This window comes from Uloborus diversus, chromosome 7 (genome assembly GCF_026930045.1).
Source record: "Uloborus diversus isolate 005 chromosome 7, Udiv.v.3.1, whole genome shotgun sequence".
NCBI classification, from domain to species: Eukaryota; Metazoa; Arthropoda; class Arachnida; order Araneae; family Uloboridae; genus Uloborus; species Uloborus diversus.
In genome coordinates, this window is record NC_072737.1 from 136,576,171 (window position 1) to 136,594,733 (window position 18,563).

The 18,563-nt window shown below is 31.6% G+C and overlaps 1 protein-coding gene across 1 annotated transcript in view; it reads right to left on the minus strand.

Annotated features, from left to right (window-relative positions):
- Positions 1-2,759: 2,759 nt before the first annotated feature.
- Positions 2,760-18,563, minus strand: part of LOC129226904 (progestin and adipoQ receptor family member 4-like) — a 36,380-nt gene continuing 20,576 nt past the window's right edge. Inside the window, exon 4 of the mRNA XM_054861534.1 lies at positions 2,760-3,009. Within this exon, the coding sequence (XP_054717509.1) occupies positions 2,794-3,009 (216 nt within the window). The 3' untranslated portion in view covers positions 2,760-2,793. The remainder of the gene's footprint in view (positions 3,010-18,563) is intronic.

Genomic DNA, 18,563 nt, shown 5'->3' on the forward strand with positions numbered 1-18,563 from the left:
CTTATGAAATGATTTAAGATTGAAAGCTAATCCTGATTAAATGAATATCTGACTAGAATCAATGTCTGAAATTTACTTCCATTTAAGTAGTCTTTTCACTATAATGGTTAAAAATTAAATGTACACTGGTCTAGATATATACTTGTTAAACAAATATAATACCAAACAATACTATTACTTTGACAGCTAATGAATGAATGTCACAATATTTTATCATATGATCTACACTGCACCTGGCAAATCTTAATTTGCATAGAATGAAGATTGCAATGCTATCTGATAAAAATTATACCAATTAAACTGCAGTTTAAAAAAAGCTAACAAGCTAAATGTATCATTTTTGTGGAAAAATAATTTGATTGTGCAATTTTTGAAGAGAAAAACAAAGAATTTTCTATTTAAATTTTCAGAATATTTTCAATCATGATTTAAGAAAAAGTAAATTTATTAAACTTATATTTTTTTTTTTAATGTGAGAAATAAATTTTGATTTTATTAGCATTTTTTGTTTAATTGAAGTAAAATTAAAAAGCAAATGTGTTTAACAAATAGTAAATATATATTTCACAAATAAGTAAATACTACCTTTACTTAAATACTGTGTAAATAATGCTCTTTCATGCTTGAAAATAAACAACTGGAGTGTTGTAATTCAAATGGAAGCAACAATATACACAAATTTTTTGTTACAAAGATAAAAGTAATGACAAATACCATAAAAAGATAAAGATATCTAAGCATAAATTTATGTTTGTATGTGGGACTGGGCATATTGTGAACTTCATATGGAAATGTTTTTTGACTAGAAATTCATTTAAGGAAAAGTTATAAATGATCACATCTCACAGTAAAGCTTCTTAAGTGTCAACATAAAAACATTTCACAAGAAATAATTAATAAATTAGAGAACAATAAATTTTAAAAAATGACTGGAGTTGCCAAACACAAATTAAAATGAACCTTGCGGGTCAGAACACATATAAAATTTAATTTTTTTAAGATGATACTGGAATTACACAGAAAAAAAAGAGAATCACAAGTAGTAAAATTTGCTAGTTGCAAAAGCAGAATCAAGATGGAAAATTGAAAATCTTTCTTCAAAGTTTTTCTTAATTAGAATTCTTTCTTTTTTAACAAATTGAAACTGGCAACCAGATAAAATTTCAATGGAGGCTTTCTTTTCTTGTAGGTCAATAATGACACTGTTACCAATTGCGTGATAAAGACTTAGATTGAATTTAAAATTTGCTGAAAAAGGTTCAAGTTCTTTTTAGTTATAAGGTCCAAACTAATTATATCAGAAACTGATAATTTCGTTTTTTTGCTTCAATAAGAGAGTATGTTTTCACTACTAACACGAACTTTTGAGGTTTTTAATTAATGTTGTTGATAATCAAATTCATATAAAGGCTAGACAGAGCTGAGAATGCTTTCTATCAAGTCTCATTTTGAACAAAAAAAGATAATCAAAATTGGTTCATCCATTTACGAGCCAGGGTGCCACAAACAAATATTACACATACACATCAAACTTATAACCCCTGTTCTTGTTGCATACAGTTGAAAAGGTTTGTGTCACCAATACTTGCCAAATGGCACGACATAGCCACTTAACTACAGAGATGGATTGAGCAATGCCTTGGAAAAAAATACCTTCACATGAAAAACAACTCAAAACAAATATTAATTTACAACAAACAGTGAGTTAACAGTGCTTTTGGAACATCCAATTGCAACCAAACAGGGAAGTGCAAAGAAAGATTATGTGCAGGTCTTACATACCTAATGTCAATCTTTTATGGTTAACCGCTTTTTAGTCATGTAAGTAACTTACAGCTGCACACACATAAATACAGATGTCAAGACAAAACTGGTCAAAATTTCTTTTGGGTAGAAAAAATCAACATTTCAGTTACTTTCCCGTACACTAGTCTGCATGTACCTACAAACATTCAAATAAATAAATAAAAATGATCAAAATTGATGCATGGGAGATTACAATAGGAGAAAAAAATAATCCTAGAAAAATCAAGACAGAAATTAATTACTGAATGTAATTTTTCAAATGGTAATAGGAATTTTTGCTTACTAATGAAAATCCTAATAAGGCAAAGTTAAATAGAAAAAAAAAAAAAGAGAGAAATTCAATGAAAGACAATTTTATTGCTTGCAATATATCCAGTTATCTATTAATCAAACTTTCATTCGTGAAGAACAAAGTACAACACAGTTTGTTGCTTTTTTTATATGCAGCAAATTCCAAAATAAAGCATTGCAACAACATAATTAGGTGCTTTGTGTATATGGAAGGAATTAAGTTACAGTAGCTAGTGATTTCTGAAATGCTCATAAAATAGTTTGAAATAATGTATGTATACATGATTATAAATAAATACTTTTTGTGCATATGATAGCAAGGAACAGAGTTTCAAATTAACATATTTGCACTTTACAAGTGACATTGTGTAAAGCTGAGATTGATAAAGTTCATTAACTTCAAAATATGATTATAAAATATAAAAATCAAAAGACAAATTTGCAGAAATTTCTTTCGTATAGGGAGCAAGTTTGATACTTGATAGTCAAACTAGTTAACATGGAAAAATAATCTTGATTGATTACATTTCCCAGTTCTGGTGATTTGTCATGCAATAATGAAAGTCATCTTTACATTAACTTCAGCTAATTACAATAGTTAATAACTTCTTGGTTTTCTTTTTCTAATTTAATGTGAAAAATGAAAAATATTTAAAAAGTGCAAAGTTAATTTTTAACTCTGTAATAAGGCAATATTCAATTAGGGCACTGATTTTCAGCCACCCATTTGAAATCTTTTTGCATGGCCCAATGCATGTGAAGTCCTCCTAAAACAACCAATACATGCATTATATTGTGGCTGTTAAATGCATAGTCAAACTTTCCAGGCAACCATCTTTCGGGAACTAGAGAAGCACTTATAACAGCACCGACCAAAGACCAGAAGTCTTGCATGAAAACGTGATAAAAGGCCTAAAAAGGGGAAGAAATCAATTGATATAACAAGCAAAACTTAACGAGAGCAAACAGACAATGCACATATTTCATTCAAAATAAACAAATTTAACAATTAACACCATAAACTTTGATGTCAAAAGCATCCACGCTTTAATTTAACATTAAAAAGAAAAAAAATTTCCCCTCTTTTTGGACTAAGAAAATTAATTTTGTGTTTTTCTTTATCAAAAAAGAATAATGATTTTTTAAAAAAATATTATTAATTTATTTATTTTTCAATTTGGTATTTGAAGTTTGAAAAGATTTCAACGTAAAATATTATCATGAATACTCCATACCTCAAAACTGCTGAATGTCCAAGCAAATAAAAAACAGAAAAAAGAAGAAAAATGACAAAACGAATTTTAAACATGGAATAAATGTAAAACATTCTTTACAATCATCACAGGTTTCCAGGTTCAGATCTATAAATTTTGGGCCTCTCAGCAACGAAATCTATTCGGCCCCTCCCTAGAGGTCAGAAATGTATATTTGCAGGGTACAAAACCTAGGAAAGGGGGGGGGGGGGGTCATGGCACAGACTGTGCCATTGAAATTTTCAGGGGGGGGGGGTTGTTTTGAGGGGTATTTTCTTCAGTTTTTGGGTTGGGGTTCTTTGTGGTATGGGAGAGGGTTGTGCTTCTGCCCTAAAGGGAGGGGGCACCCCTGATCTTCGCAACATTAATAAGTCTGTGCTAGGTTTTTTTTTTTTTTTCAATTTCTTGGGTCGACGGGTCCCTTAAGGATGTGCCCCCCCCCCCCACTGGGAGTCTGTGGGTATGCAGATCTGAGCCTGCAGGTTTCTCTAAATAACTTCTGGCTGATAACTGAACAAAATTAAAAACATTTTCTGGACTAGTATTTCTAGAATGCAAAATAGCAAGAGCAAAATTAACTTGTGATGAAACCAAAAAAATTAATAAATAAACGAATAAAAATATGAAAAATTGGTTACAAATTGAAATGTTAATACTTGATGATTTTGGAGACACTCACACACTTGATATAACTCATTAATCATACATAACTGCAAGCTCAATGTTGTGTACTATCAATAAATAAATTATTACTCTTTGAGAAAATGATTAAATGGCAAAATAATTATTTACAATATATATATATATACATATTAGGACTCGACCGATGCATCGGCGCCGATGGTTCAACAATTCTAGCCATCGGCATCGGCGGTCGATGCTAACTTGTAAGAAACATCGGCTTAAAAAAACATCGAAAAGCCAATGGAATTGGCCGATGCTGTTGAAAAAAAAGGACCTTTGATGTTTTACTTTTTAATACAAAGTAAAGGGAGTTATTGACTTTATCTACTAATTACTAATAATAAAGCTGAAAGTCTCTCTGTATGTCAGGATCTCTGTCTGCCAGGATCTCTGTGACGCGCATAGCGCCTAGACCGTTCAGCCAATTTTCATGAAATTTTTTCACAAAGTTATTTTGTAGCATAGGGGTGTGCACCTCAAAGCGATTTTTCGAAAATTTGATGTAGTTCTTTTTTTATTAATTTTAAGAACAAAACTATCATAAGACGGACGAGTAAATTACGAAATTATCATAATGTGGAAATGTAACATGGGCATAAGCCAATTGGCAAGATATGAAATTATCATAACGTGGAACCGTAATATGGGTACCAGCCAAATGGCGAGAAAATTCACCATACATTATTTGTAAATATACATGCAAACCAAAAGACCTTTTAATTTTTCTATTACAGGCAAAGCAGTGCGAGTACCACTAGTTTTCATATAAGATTGTTTACTTAAATTTCAGTATGAATTTCTATTTTAGTCACCCCTGAAAGAGTTTTTAATACTGCATTCAGGTACCAAATAAGTTAATTATTGCGCTGTTCCATGCAGCTGGATGTACATACATACCTCTCATAAGTCATAACTCAAAAATGGTAATCTGTGTTCCAGTTGTGCACTTCCCTTTTTGTTTTCAATCGTGTGTTCTGAAAAGCCTGTTTACTCATTTTTTGAGGCTATTAATTACTTATTTCAATGCAAAACTAATATAGCGTCTTAGACTGACGATCATTTGGTGATATATTGTCAAATTGGAGATACCATGAAAACAACTAAGAGATGGCAAAACTGGTTTTTGTGTTATTTTGTTAGATTCCCGTTGAGCCGACGGTAATTTTTAATTTTTCGATATTTGTAATATAAATCACAGTAATGTAGTCTTTTCTGTATCGCTTCAGCGGAGTTACAAGTTTGGGGCCCGTCCAAATACATTTTGGGGCCCTATTTCTCTATCACAGAAGTTGTAAAACATTTATCATAAGCATTTTTGTAACTCCTACGGTGCCACTATGGTTATGAGGCCTCTCGCACAATTACAACATTTGCTATATTTTAAATCCGCCACTGCACGTCAAGAAGAACTCGGGTGCAAGTTTTGAAAGGGTGTTTCTGCTATATGTTAATGATTATTTTGAACTCTATTTTTTATGACTATTTTTTGAATTTCTGAGAACACTTGCGTGCCCCTCTGCCCATTCCCTCAATTTCTGAAATTAAACTCTAGTTGTACTTCTGAGTTGTTTAAAACTAACACCATTCATAAAATTCGAGATTTTTTTGTTCAAACTTTATCTATTGTTTAGAAAGAATTTAGAGCATTAATGAAAGAAATTGATTAAAGACGTTTTGAATGGTGACATAATTCGGAAATAAAAGGGACTTGTGAATTTTTTCTTCGGAAGTGCTGAAATAGATTCAGAAATTCTTCTGAGGCGTTGGTTTTAGTGTTTCTGTACTAAAATAATTAGGCTGAAGTTGGGGCCAAAGTGTGAATTACTCCAAAATCAGAGGGTGACCCTCCCTCCCCCCCTAACCCTCTCTCGTCGTTTCAAGCATTTCTTAAACATTTAGCGATTATTTATTTTGGTCAAGAAATGTCCTTTTGCGTATTTCTCATACTTGTTTCATCACCTATATTTCGTAATGCGCAATCTTTTTTGCCTCATTAATAGCGGTAGATTATTTTTTCTGTTGTAAGTAACTACTTTTATGTATTTATATAAAACCAATGAATACGTTATTTTCATTTTTTATAGAAAAGTTTCAAGGATTTTTTATAATGCAATTTTTTAAATTTGAGAAAAATTTTGCTAAATTGAAAAATTTTATTTGAACTTGTTTGTAAAGCTTCATAAAAGATTAAACAATCAAATTGTTCAATATTATGTGTGCAAACATCAGATCAAGTAGTATTGCATTCAGTTATTAATTTAGTGTAAATATTGAGTTTGTTTATTGTAGCTACGTTTTAAGACCTCGCTCTTTTCATGGCTATTTTTTTTTTCAGCAAAATTAATGTCACTGCTATAGCTTTTATGAAAAATGCAAACTTTTCTATTCTTAAATTTTAAATAAGTATAAAAATATTCCTATTATGATTTAATATTGTAATTTATCTGTTACCTTTTTTGTTTAATTTGATGACTAAAAAATGTCTAAGTGCAATCTTTTCACTTTAAAGCGTAATTTGTTGATGGTTTCATAGTTTTATTCTTTTATTATTATTTTTTTTTGAATGATTAAACAACATAATTTAATGTTTTTAACTATTTTTAATGTACCTAAATCCATACATTATTACAATAGTACTGAAATCTTAGTTATATGTTCAATTAAAAAAAAAATCAATTGGTTATTAAACAGTCTTTGTTTTTCTTCTTTTTTCTTTTTTTGGTTGTTGTCCTTTCTCTTTCATCATACAGCAGTCAAAAAAGGAGAAGCATAACTACACCCTATACAGATTGTACATAGTACGATCCAAAAGTTCGGGTACAAGCTGTATAAAACCTTACCCAGTATGGTTCACATTACCGAAGCACATCCACCTTCAAAAGGTTACCTTGAGGAACTAGGTACTTCTCCCAGTGTTCATATAACTTTTGGAAACACTCCTAGAAGCCATTTTTCGCTACCTTCTATGATGCAGCTTTATCTTCTCCTGACGGAAGAAAGCGGCGTCCATGCAAATGTTTTTTTGCTGGGAACAGGTAAAAGTCACACGGAGCTAAGTCCGACGAAACGTTATGTTATTTGTTTGTCATATCAGAGTATTGACCAATCGAATCGTGCATCCTCAGCATGAAAGTCGCCTTCTTTCCCACGATGAAGTTATAGCAGCAGCTCAAGAGGCCTAGTAGGAGGTTGCGAAAAATGTCTTCCAGGAGTGCTTAAAAGCTATATGAACGTTGGCAGAAGTGCATAGTCGTTCAAGGTGACAATTTTGTAGATAGATGTGCTTCGGTAATGTGAACTATTCAGGGTAAGGTTTTATACAACTTGTCCTCGAACTTTTAGATCATACTACGTACGTATAAGTTTTCAACTTACTATTTCATAACGTTTTTGAGTGACGTAAGTTTACGCATATGAAGACATTGCAAGAGAATTTACGATAATTAACTGAGGATGCGTTCAAAATGGATATTTCAGTCATCTATATTTTCTTAGGTACATATGCATGTACAGATGTGCCGAAAAAACTTGTGAAGTTTAAATTGGTTGATCGTAAAATAGAAATTTAGGTAAAAATCTGATTTTTTTTTTTTTTTTGTGATTACAATTCCTTATTTGTAGAAAGGGAGTAAAGTGAAATGAATCAATGATCCTTTAAATCCCTGACAATTTTATCAATTTATTTCTGTTTGATTTTTTTTTTTTTTTTGCCCTCGGTATCGGCCATTGGGAGGAAAACAATCGGCCATCGACCATCTTTGAAGAATCGGCATCGACCCATCAGGTCAAAAAATGCCATCGGTTGAGCCCTAATATATATATATATATATATATATATATATATATATATGTATTAGGGGGATCCAAAAAAGGCCCTTTTCAAAAAATTTCCTGATTTGTATTGGTCCTACCCCCTCATTTGGTTCCATCTGAGTAAAAAATAATTATTGTGAAGTTTGAGCTCATAATTTTAACATTTAGAGGTAGCTCAACAGCCTCAAAGTTCCGCGTTTTACCATTTTATGCCATGAATGCAGATAGAAATAAAATTGGCGCTAAGAAAAGTATATAATTTATTTAATTAAAATTGCCAGCATTTTGTAAGTTAAAAATAGTTACATAATAATAATATTTCAACAATTATGTATATGGCTTTCCTTACTACATATTACAAACTCTGCTTTTTATATCCGGGATAAGCTCGTCAATGTTCTGAGACAACTTGCAACAAGAATTGGAATTGTTCTTCATTGCGTGTCATTTTTCCATTCAACTCTTTTATAAGGGCTATACCCCTTTCAGCATTATCATTAACCACTGAAATTCCTTGAATAATCCTTTTTGCTTTCTTAAAATCCTCCTCTAGCTCCAAGATTTCTAGATCTACGTGAATGAAGGTATCAGGTAAACCCATGCTTTGAAAAAAATGAAATTGACCCCTTTGTCACAAGTTTTTCAAATTTCATATCCATAAAATGTTTTAGCAAAATCTTAGGACACTTCACCGCATTATTTTTCCTGTTTACTTTATTCATTGCCTTCACCATCTGTCTTTTAATGCAGTGTGGCACTTTATTGGCAAAAAGGGCTAATGCCACGAGCTCTTCTGACAAATACCACAGGTGATTGGCAAATTTCTGCATTGCAGTTTTGCTTATGTCTTCATCAATCTATTTATACTTTAATAAGGATTTCATTAAAATCGTTATACGGTGCATTTTGAGGCATAGAAGCAGTCATCCAAGCCTTTAAGTACACAGGTACAACAAATATGCATATTTTTTGCAATCCTTGCTTGCGTGTCATGTAGTAATCTTTCAGCAAATACTATTGTATCATCCTTTACATCTGCCACTTGTGCTAAAATGTCCTTATTGTTGATGTCTATATGTATTTGTCTTTGTCTATGAATTCCCAGTAGGCCTGGAATCGTTTAAAAAGAGGTACGTCTGGTGTAGAAGAAAAACCCAAATATTTATTAAAACATCGCACCAATAATTAATTCCATAATGTGATGTCGGCATGGAAAATATAGTAACATTTTCTTTAGTTTTTGCTCTAGTAAAACACGGGTGCCCTTGCTTTCCCTGGTATTGACACTCATTGTGTCAAAGCACATCGCAGAAACTTTGTCAGTTAGGCCCCAGTCCTGCAAAGCTCACCTTCTTTATTTTTTTTTTGTGTCATTGTACTTCTTTTTTTTTTTTTAATAACTTTCATTGCTAATAAAGTTTTTCTGACTTGGGTTGACAGTTTTGGGGTCTTTGTACGGGTATTCTGGCTTTCTGTCAAAATTTTATTGCTTCTGATGTAGTTATTGAAGATTCTCTTATGGTTTTCTTTAATTCAATATGGTCATGAAGAAACATACTCAATGCCATACAAATTGAAGGTAGTTTACTACTTGTCAGCTCACTTATGGTTGAACTAAGAAGATAAACCTCTGATTTTGACTTATTTAAAAAATTTGCCATGCTCAGTTATTTTAAAGTAATGAGACATATGCATTTCAAAAATAAGTGCAAACTGCCATTCCAACAGTCGTGAAACCAAAACAATTAAGAATACATACATAAGCAACAATAAGTTGAAAAATTATTCGATCACAACTGTTAAAGGAATAGATTTTATGTATTTACTTGTATTTACAAAAGTTAAAGTGTATTCATAATGGCTATTTTTAAGTCTCTATATAAAATAGCAATTGTTTTCTTGTTAATAAAAATAGCAATTGTTTGTACCTTAGTCAGGTCCATGGTCGTGTGTCGTACGCGTTCTATTCAGCAATGATGAAAACTTTATTCTGCGTTGAGCTACCTCTAAATATTATCGAAATGTTTTTAAATTTTGTCTGATTTATTTTTTAATACATTGGAACAAAATGGTAGGGTAGGACTCAAAAAATTTTCACCTTTGAAATTTTGGACCACCCTAATATATATATATATATATATATATATATATATATATATATATATATATATATAATTTTTAAGAAACTATCATAGTTACACAATTTATAGTTATAAATTGCACTGTTACGTTTTTACATTTTTAACATAAAATTGACCTTACCATCTGGTGCCATTATATTAAAGTTTGCACTAAAGGTGTGTACTTTCCTTTCTTTTTTTTTTCTGTCAAAACTGATTTTTCAGTTGGTTTATAAAGATTTTTAAATGAGATATTTAAGATAATTAAACAACATCTTACACTATATCTACACACAAAATACTATGTACAAACACAGGACAGCTTTGCAGGAGAAAATCACAAGCAGGGGAAAAAAAAAAAAAAAACTGGCAACATGCAATTTTAAAGAATATAGGATAAATATAGCATTAACATTGAGTGCATTACCATGCAGGTTTTGCAAGCAGGTAATAAGATTCAAGAACTAAAAAAGTGCAGTTTTAAAAGTGTTATAAGTTATTTCAAAAGTATTGGAAGGTGAATAAAATTAATGTAACAATTAGTAAGGAGGATCCTTATTCAAATGTTAAAAATCATTTTATAATCTCCCCTTCATAATCAGGGCTCTGGAATAAAGCTAGGTGGCCAATAAATACTTTTAAAGCCTCTTTTTCGCAAGGATGCTATCTCACAAAGTTTTAACAAATTAACTCAACAATTCAGTAAAATGTGGTTGTAACCAGGGCTGTGGAGTCGGAGTCAGAGTCGGGCTGATTTTGGGGTAAAGGAGTCGGAGTCGGAGTTGTTAGAAAACTTGCCGACTCCGACTCCGGGTTTTCTTTTTTTCTTTCCTTTTCACTGACTCTCCTTGCATTTTTTAAAAACTGACTACCAATTGGTTCAATTACATGTATAAAAAAAAGATACTAATGAGAAAATAACTGCCATTATGGCAATCAGCTAGCCTGAATGCTTACCGAACTTACTGTAGCTGTCCTCTAGTTTGCTTGCTTTTTAACTTAACTAATAGCGACTGTCAGCAAACGATTTTGTTGCCTAACATTTTCAAGTAATCACTTACAAATAAAAATAGAAATATAGTGTTTTGTTCGATCTCAGTTATAAAATAGCGAAAGAAACGTAACAAAGTAATAAGTCGAGGCCCACAGCTAAGGTTGAAACGTTTAAGGGTGATCGACAAATTCAAAAACGTTCTGGCGCGAAAGCACGAATCCAAAAGATCCGATGAAAAATAATCTAATGTTTTTTTCTTTATTAAGACTATTTCTATAAGCTTGGTTCTCACTAAAAAGTATGGAACAAAATAAGTGTAAATGATTTCTTGATTGCAACACTCAATAATTGCAGCTAATCTTAAAATCTTAATATTAAGGTTAATTCTAAAGCAGACAATAAAATTTAAATTAAAAATTTAGCGAAGAAGAAATAGGTATAGTAAAAGCTATTCGTACAAATTTGTATACCGGCAGCATTTTGTGTAAAATTAGCTCCTGATGTATATGTGCCCTATTTTCGTTGAAATTTGATTGATGAAATATAATTTAAAATATATTCGCGAAAATTTTCAGAATTAAAGTATTTATAAACTCTGAAATTAACTTTGGGTGTCATCTACCTGATGGGTGTCACCCAGGGAAAACCACCCCCTCTCAAGAACTTGGATTTAGAAGAAAAAAAAAAGCTTTTTTTCTCTCAAGTTACAGCTTTCAAAAATTGAAAGCACACGATTTGATCAATATCTATTTGTTAAAAATTAAAGGGGGGCAAATTGCAGATAATCCTTTTCAAATTTTTTAAAAGGGATTTTTAAGTCATCTCACTTCTTAACTCGTAACTGTTGGAAAATTTGATTTTTAAATTGAATTTCTAACGTTGTATGCGTCTTGGGTTTACAATAAAAAACAAAATGCGAAATTTTCATGAAAAGGAATCAATATTTCAATCTCTGTTTAGAGGTTTTCCCCCTTCCCCTGAAGGGAGAGAGGGAGTTGAAAAAATACAATTAAAAAAAATCAAAAAACATCCGGAGTCGGAGTCGGAGTTAGAGTCGGAGTCAGGCGTTTCAAAATCCAGGAGTCGGGGTCGGAGTCGGCCATTTTCCTTCCGACTCCACAGCCCTCGTTGTAACCCCTTCTCCAATACAATTTTTACTTTGCAAAATAATGTTTCCAAGAAATTACTGTTTTCTATTAAAAACTAATCTTTCATTACTTTTAATGATTTTTTTTTTTTTTTTTGCAATTTGATACTGAAGTTAAGGGAGAGGAGTGTTTTGGAGATCCCTTCGATTAGGGGCCCAGAGCGGTTGCCCTATTTGTACTAGTGGTAATCAAGGACTAGTTATAATGCTAAAAGTAACTTGTATAACAGTCATTTAGCAAATTTACAGCAGAATGTGAAAACTGCTTCACTGATTTTTTTTTCGGCTTGCAAGAACAGAACAACATTTATATGTGAAAAAGGCATATTTAACGCATGGCAAATTACAGCTATCAGCTTGTTGTTCTTAATAGAATGCTCTTCAAAATTAATTTACATACCAAAATAAAGCAACATATTATTAAAGCTATATTAGTGGAAGCAAAAATTTTAATACTTTCATTGCTGATTGTTAATACAGTACAGTTGCTTCTTGCAAGCACTTCTAAGACACTGATATTACAAGAATAAAGTTCCCCTGCAGGTTGTTGACAGAATACAACATCTAGATTTTTTTTAAATTTAGCATGGGTACCTTTATATCAGCATGGGACGGAAAACAGAGAACAAAACTCCTATTCCAGAGGAATATTTTTTTTCTAGGAAAGGAAGATGAATTTTGAAACTGTATTACTGAAACTCCTGTAAACCAAATCAAACATTCATAAATGAAAAACAAATTATAAATGGTAACTCTTAGAAATTAATGTAGAGTAGAGTCTTGAAAATCTGGGCTCCAAAAGTTTGTGGTTCCGGTTACTTTGAGGTGCTTAATTTAAATTTTAATGAAATTTTAATAGCAAAAAAATGTCTTAAATCTAAATCAAATCTTAATCTTATATAATTTAAAACTGAGCGTATGTACCTATGTATCTATGTATGTCCAAGCTTCTTCTCCCGAACAACAGTGAACTGACCATTGAACAAGGTATCAATGGATTCGTAACATTCCCATCTTCATGTTTGACTGTTTAACATAATCCTCCGATAATAATTAGCGGAGATATCAATTAAAAACTATCAATTAGGAAACTTAAATTTTGACATAAAATCTATTTTTTGAAGGCTTTTCCCCATTTAAATTATTTTTCAGTGCTTCATCTCAACTTCCCACAACAATGCTTTTATTAAAATTTATAGCGTGAAGAAAATCATTCAGACGAAAGATATGTTGCCATTTTCTTTCTCAAATACGAAGAAGTAAAACTCTTGATTTTGTTTTAAAGGCTTTTCTTGTAATCGAGGGATTTAAAAGGTTTACTTTTTGGTTATTTTTCCGCAAACTGCTGCGAAACTTTACTGATTTTTTTTCTTTTCTTTTTGTTTAAGCCTGAGGGTTGAAGAGGCATCACTTGACATAACTTTTATTTTCGAGGTAGACCGTGCAAAGCCGGGCGTCGCAGCTAGTAATGATTAAAATCTGAAAATTGGATTTCTTTGCTGTAGTAAAGTTTCAGTAATTGCATATAGTAAAGTGGTTCAAGTCAACAACACTTGCAAAGTTTTCAAAAAATAGTATTTATTGACCACTAGAGTTGTAGTAAGTAGTATGCCTTGCATAGTAAATGTATTAAGTATGCTTTGGAGATAATCATTGATGCGAAAAATGACATATAATAAACATCATTTTCGCCATAAAGAACGAATGAACAGCACTTTGGGAATCTCCCATCAAAAAGGGAAGTGCACAACTGAGCTGTATGATATGTATCCCTCCCCCCCCCCCCCACACACACATTTAACCATTTTTGTCTTTCATCCATTGTTCCGATGTTGGTCTATACAGTGCATTAACAGGATTTGAAATAGGGTTCAATTTCTAGGGGGGAATGTCCCCCTTTACTTCAGATTCCAGTGGGGATTTTTTGAATTTGGGGGAGAATTTTTTTTATAAGTTCTGAAAATTTGTTTAGAATTTGTTTATAATTAATTTTTCTACTTATTCATATTTAAATTATAATTTATTTAGTGTAATATCTACCCCACACATTTTCAAATAATTATTCAGTAATTTTGCAATTTTATTTTATTATTTCATTTTTAATAAAATATTTTACAACTAAGTAACATACACTCAATTATTTTTTTTAATAGACCATTTTCTGGATCTAATTATCCGAATGGGGTTCGGTCCCCATTGTTTAGAGTAATATTTCTACTGCACGAAGACTTTTTTTCAGACAATCAAAAAGTTAAAGTAAAAAATTGCCTCTACCTTTCGAAAACGGACTGTCGTTTCTAGCAGCTTTTGGATTGGAATCGGTTGATGTCGGCGGATCGGAATTGTTTGATGCCAGCGAATCGGAATTCGTCGATATAACTTGAATTGCTTTGAATTGACGTACGCTTTATTAAATTTTTTCCTTTTTCCCAAAATGAAAATGGATTTTGACATTTTTTTATCTTCTCTGCTTTCCGGTATGGGGTTTGTTATCAAGTTTAAGAATTTACGGGGAAGGGGTGGGGGAAATCCCGCACGGACCTTTGGATTGCACGGGATTTACAGATTTTGTGCGTGTTTCGTTCAATCCCGCGCTCTATTTCACACCCTGCATTAATATGGATACAAATGTCACCATAAAACTTATTAAAATGGATTCAGTGATAGCTCAATGGCTCTTTTTGATTGCCTGCAAGTTTACACACATAAAGACGTTCTGACATCATGGAAAAAAAAAACTAATATCAAAATTTGTTTTGGAAAAATTAAAATGAAAATTTGGGTTTTAAGTTTATTTTAAAGCCAATCCTTTCCTTTCACTGTACAAGGAAATAAAAAGTGTATATCCTTATGTTGTCCCAGTTGATAGAAGCATAACTACGATTTCATTTCAGAGGGTGTCCAAGGAAATTTGAGCATTAAAATTCCAAGTTTTCTTGTGTATATAAACAGGAAAAGATATAGTTTTTGAACTTTCTAACTCCTTTCAAAGAGGGTTCACATCTTATGGATTCTTCCTTTGGCTACCTCATTGTCAGTAGCGTAAAACTTATGTTGCAAAGAATTTTCTGGGTAATCACAGTTTTTAGCAATCCGAGGTGGTTTGAGTCCCAAATACCTCAGATTTTCAAGACTCTAATATATTTCAAAATAATAAAACAACAAAGAAAAATATATAAATAAATAAAATAAAGTAGGAAACGTAAAAAGTAAAAGCCTCTAAAATATACATTGCTTATTTCAATGGAAAAAAAAATTCATAACTTTTAAAGGGAATTAATATAGTAGATATAGTTCAAATGAAATTCATTCATATAATTAAAATAAGATTCAAATGAATACTAATAGAAACATCATGCATCATCTTAGATTGATCATGCAAGTCATTTTAAGCAATTAATGAGAAATCACTCCATTGAAATTTAATTACATCTGACAGGGCTGCTACTGAGTTCTGCCACTGAAAAAAGTTGCTTTAGTAGCCTGTAATGTGAAAAAGTCTCCAAAATAGTTGCCAGATACAGAAAATAGTTTCCAAACTCCCCTTTTTCTAAAAATAGCATTTATGTCATAACAATGTAATGATTCTTTGATGAATAGATAGATTTTAGCTGGGTGGGTAAGTAGGCAGAAACGCTTAAAACAGGGGACTAGGTGCAGGGCAAATTTTCAGAAAATTATCTCAACAACTGTTTAAAAAAAAAATCTAAATAAAAATCTAAAAGAAAAAAACCTCTTTTTATATTTTAATTCAACACTTTTAAATGAACACTAAAAAAAAAAAAAAAAACAAGTACTAACATATTCTAGTACTACAGTCGATGCTCATTATAACGACCACACATTACAAAGACCATTCCATTATGACGACCAATGGTAAAAGCCCTAACTTTGTCCCTATGAACTCTATGTTAATTTGCTTTCGGTATAACGACCATTCTGTATCGCCAAATCCAGTAGAGCGACCGAATTCTGCTGACACTTTTTCGGGTTTCATTTCCAATAAAACAAATTAGTAACTTGAAATGACCTTAACTATTGTTTATGGACAGCTACATGTAGTCTCCATTGCTCAATCCAACTTTGAGAGGGCTGTAGGGGAATTACCACTCACCGTAGTACAAAAAAAAATAATTAATAAATAAAAAAAATAAAATAAATAAATAAAGAGAAGAAAAAAGTGAAATTTCCGGATGCTGGTTTTTAAAAGTTTGTTCCTGCACTCGACGAAGGTGAAGATTACAAAGTGGATATCCTTACAGCTTTGCATCTCTCTAAAGCAGCATGAAATAAAGTTCAGAAAAGACCATCACGAATTGCTTTAATCACTCTAATTTTAAAAAAAAAGCAAAAGGAAACAGAATCTACTGCTGAAGTAATTGGTCAGGCAATCCAAGAGGGAAATATCGATGAAGAAGATGAAATGCTGTAAAATGTTTTCTAAGAAAATGGAATTGGATGAATCGTTAAACTTTGACAATTATGCTTATGTTGATAATGATTTAGAATGTGTGGGACATCTCATTTTTCAAAAAAAAAGGAAGGGGGGGGGGAGGGTATCAGAATCAGATGAAGAAGAAGAAAAAATTGAGACCAAATTTCCTGGTATAAAAAATGTTTCGAATGCTCAAGGGACTTATAAATGTTTCTTTGAAAGGCAAGAAAAACACAATTTATCATCTATAACTAAAATGTAAAATTTTGTTTTGTAAAAATCATGTGTGCTAAAGAGGCAAACAACTGTTTCTGATTTTACCTTCAAAAAATAAATGATCTGTATGCATGTAATAAATTTTTTTCCATGTTTCCTACTTTAAAATAAGTTTAATATTTGTGCCCACAATTTTTTAAGAATGCGTATAATAAAAATAATTTGGGCATTTAACGGTTATTTTTGAAAAAATACCAAGTTTATTGGAGCAACGGAACATGCATGATGCATGTGTATACATTTTTTAATTCTACCCTTTACAACGACCACTCGTTATAAAGACCTTTTTCTGTGGCACGGAGAGGGTCGTTATATTGAGCGTCGACTGTACTTCATGTTGCTTGACTGTTAACAAAAGACAACAGTAAAAAACTGGCTGCATAAACAGCACCGGAAACGCTGTGATACATTTGCGATATTTTCAATCACGTCAAATTATGGTGCTTGTTTTCAAAATATAATAAGGCTACAAGAAATAAAAAAGAAAAAAATGACTGACATTCATTTACAATACTAAAAACCATTAGCAAAAATAGTAGTAGCAGAAAGGAACTTTTCGCAAAAAAATTGGGATTGCAAAAACTAACCCATTAATAAAAATCGCAAATGTAAAATTCTTTGTATAAAAGTATGAACATCATATGTTTCTGATTTTGAATATGCTTATTACATTTCTTTTGCTTACTTTTTAAAACTTTTATTATCAAAAGAAAAAAAGGGCGGAAAATATTTCCAGATTTTTTAAAGAGAATTTCCATTTTTTTAACTAAAAAAATTGAAAAAACCTGGAGTTTTATGTATTTCAGTCGCTTTTTCGCTAATATAGTCACAGGTTTTTACAACTCATTGTGAAATAGTGTTTTTTGCTCACATTTTGGATGAAACTTAACAGAAAGTAGTAGGCTTTACAGGGTTTGTACTCAATTTCAGAAATAAAATGAAGGATTTTTGGAGGAGTTTTGAAGGAGTAAAATGAGATTTTGAAGGAGTACTAATGGGCTGTACTTAAATGATGTTGCACTTTTATTCATCGTATTTGACCCCCTTTCCCTTTGTCATAAAGTGTCACACCTCACCTTATTTCTCTTGTCATATGTTATAACATTGTTGTAATAACTGTGTGATGTCACTTTTTGTCACCCTCTCTCTCGTCCCATTGTCAAAGTTTAATGAACCAGTCTCCGCCTTAAGGCATGACATCACTTGTGGATGACCCTTTTTACAATACCATAACTGCGATTTCCTAAGCAATTGTTTTTTTTTAACACAATCACTTAATATAGTACATCTACTTATGCATTTTTAAATATTTAAATAATAATTAGACTTTGCTTCTGAGAGTGTGGTGGAGTTTCATAAAACTTAAAAAAATAGCAAAGCACCATTTAAGCATGTTTTACTTCCTTCACTTAAGAAATGTCTTAGTCTTATCTAATAATATTTCCACCTTCAACTTTTAAGACTTCTATGCTCAATTTGCAAATCACATCTTCATGAAAAAAATAAATATACAAAATTACTACATCAAAATCGTAAATATATCTTTGCCCTTGTGACAATGTTAAGTTGTCGATTGAACTAGTTTAAGTCACTGTCATAGAGGAAAATTGTGTGGTCTTGAACTAAAAAAGAAGGAGTTTTAATGGAGTTGAAACTAAAATGAAGGAGTTTGAAGGGCCCTTTAGGAAAATTTCCTGAATGAAGGAGTATTGGAGGAGTTTTGAAGGAGTGTACGAACCTTGCT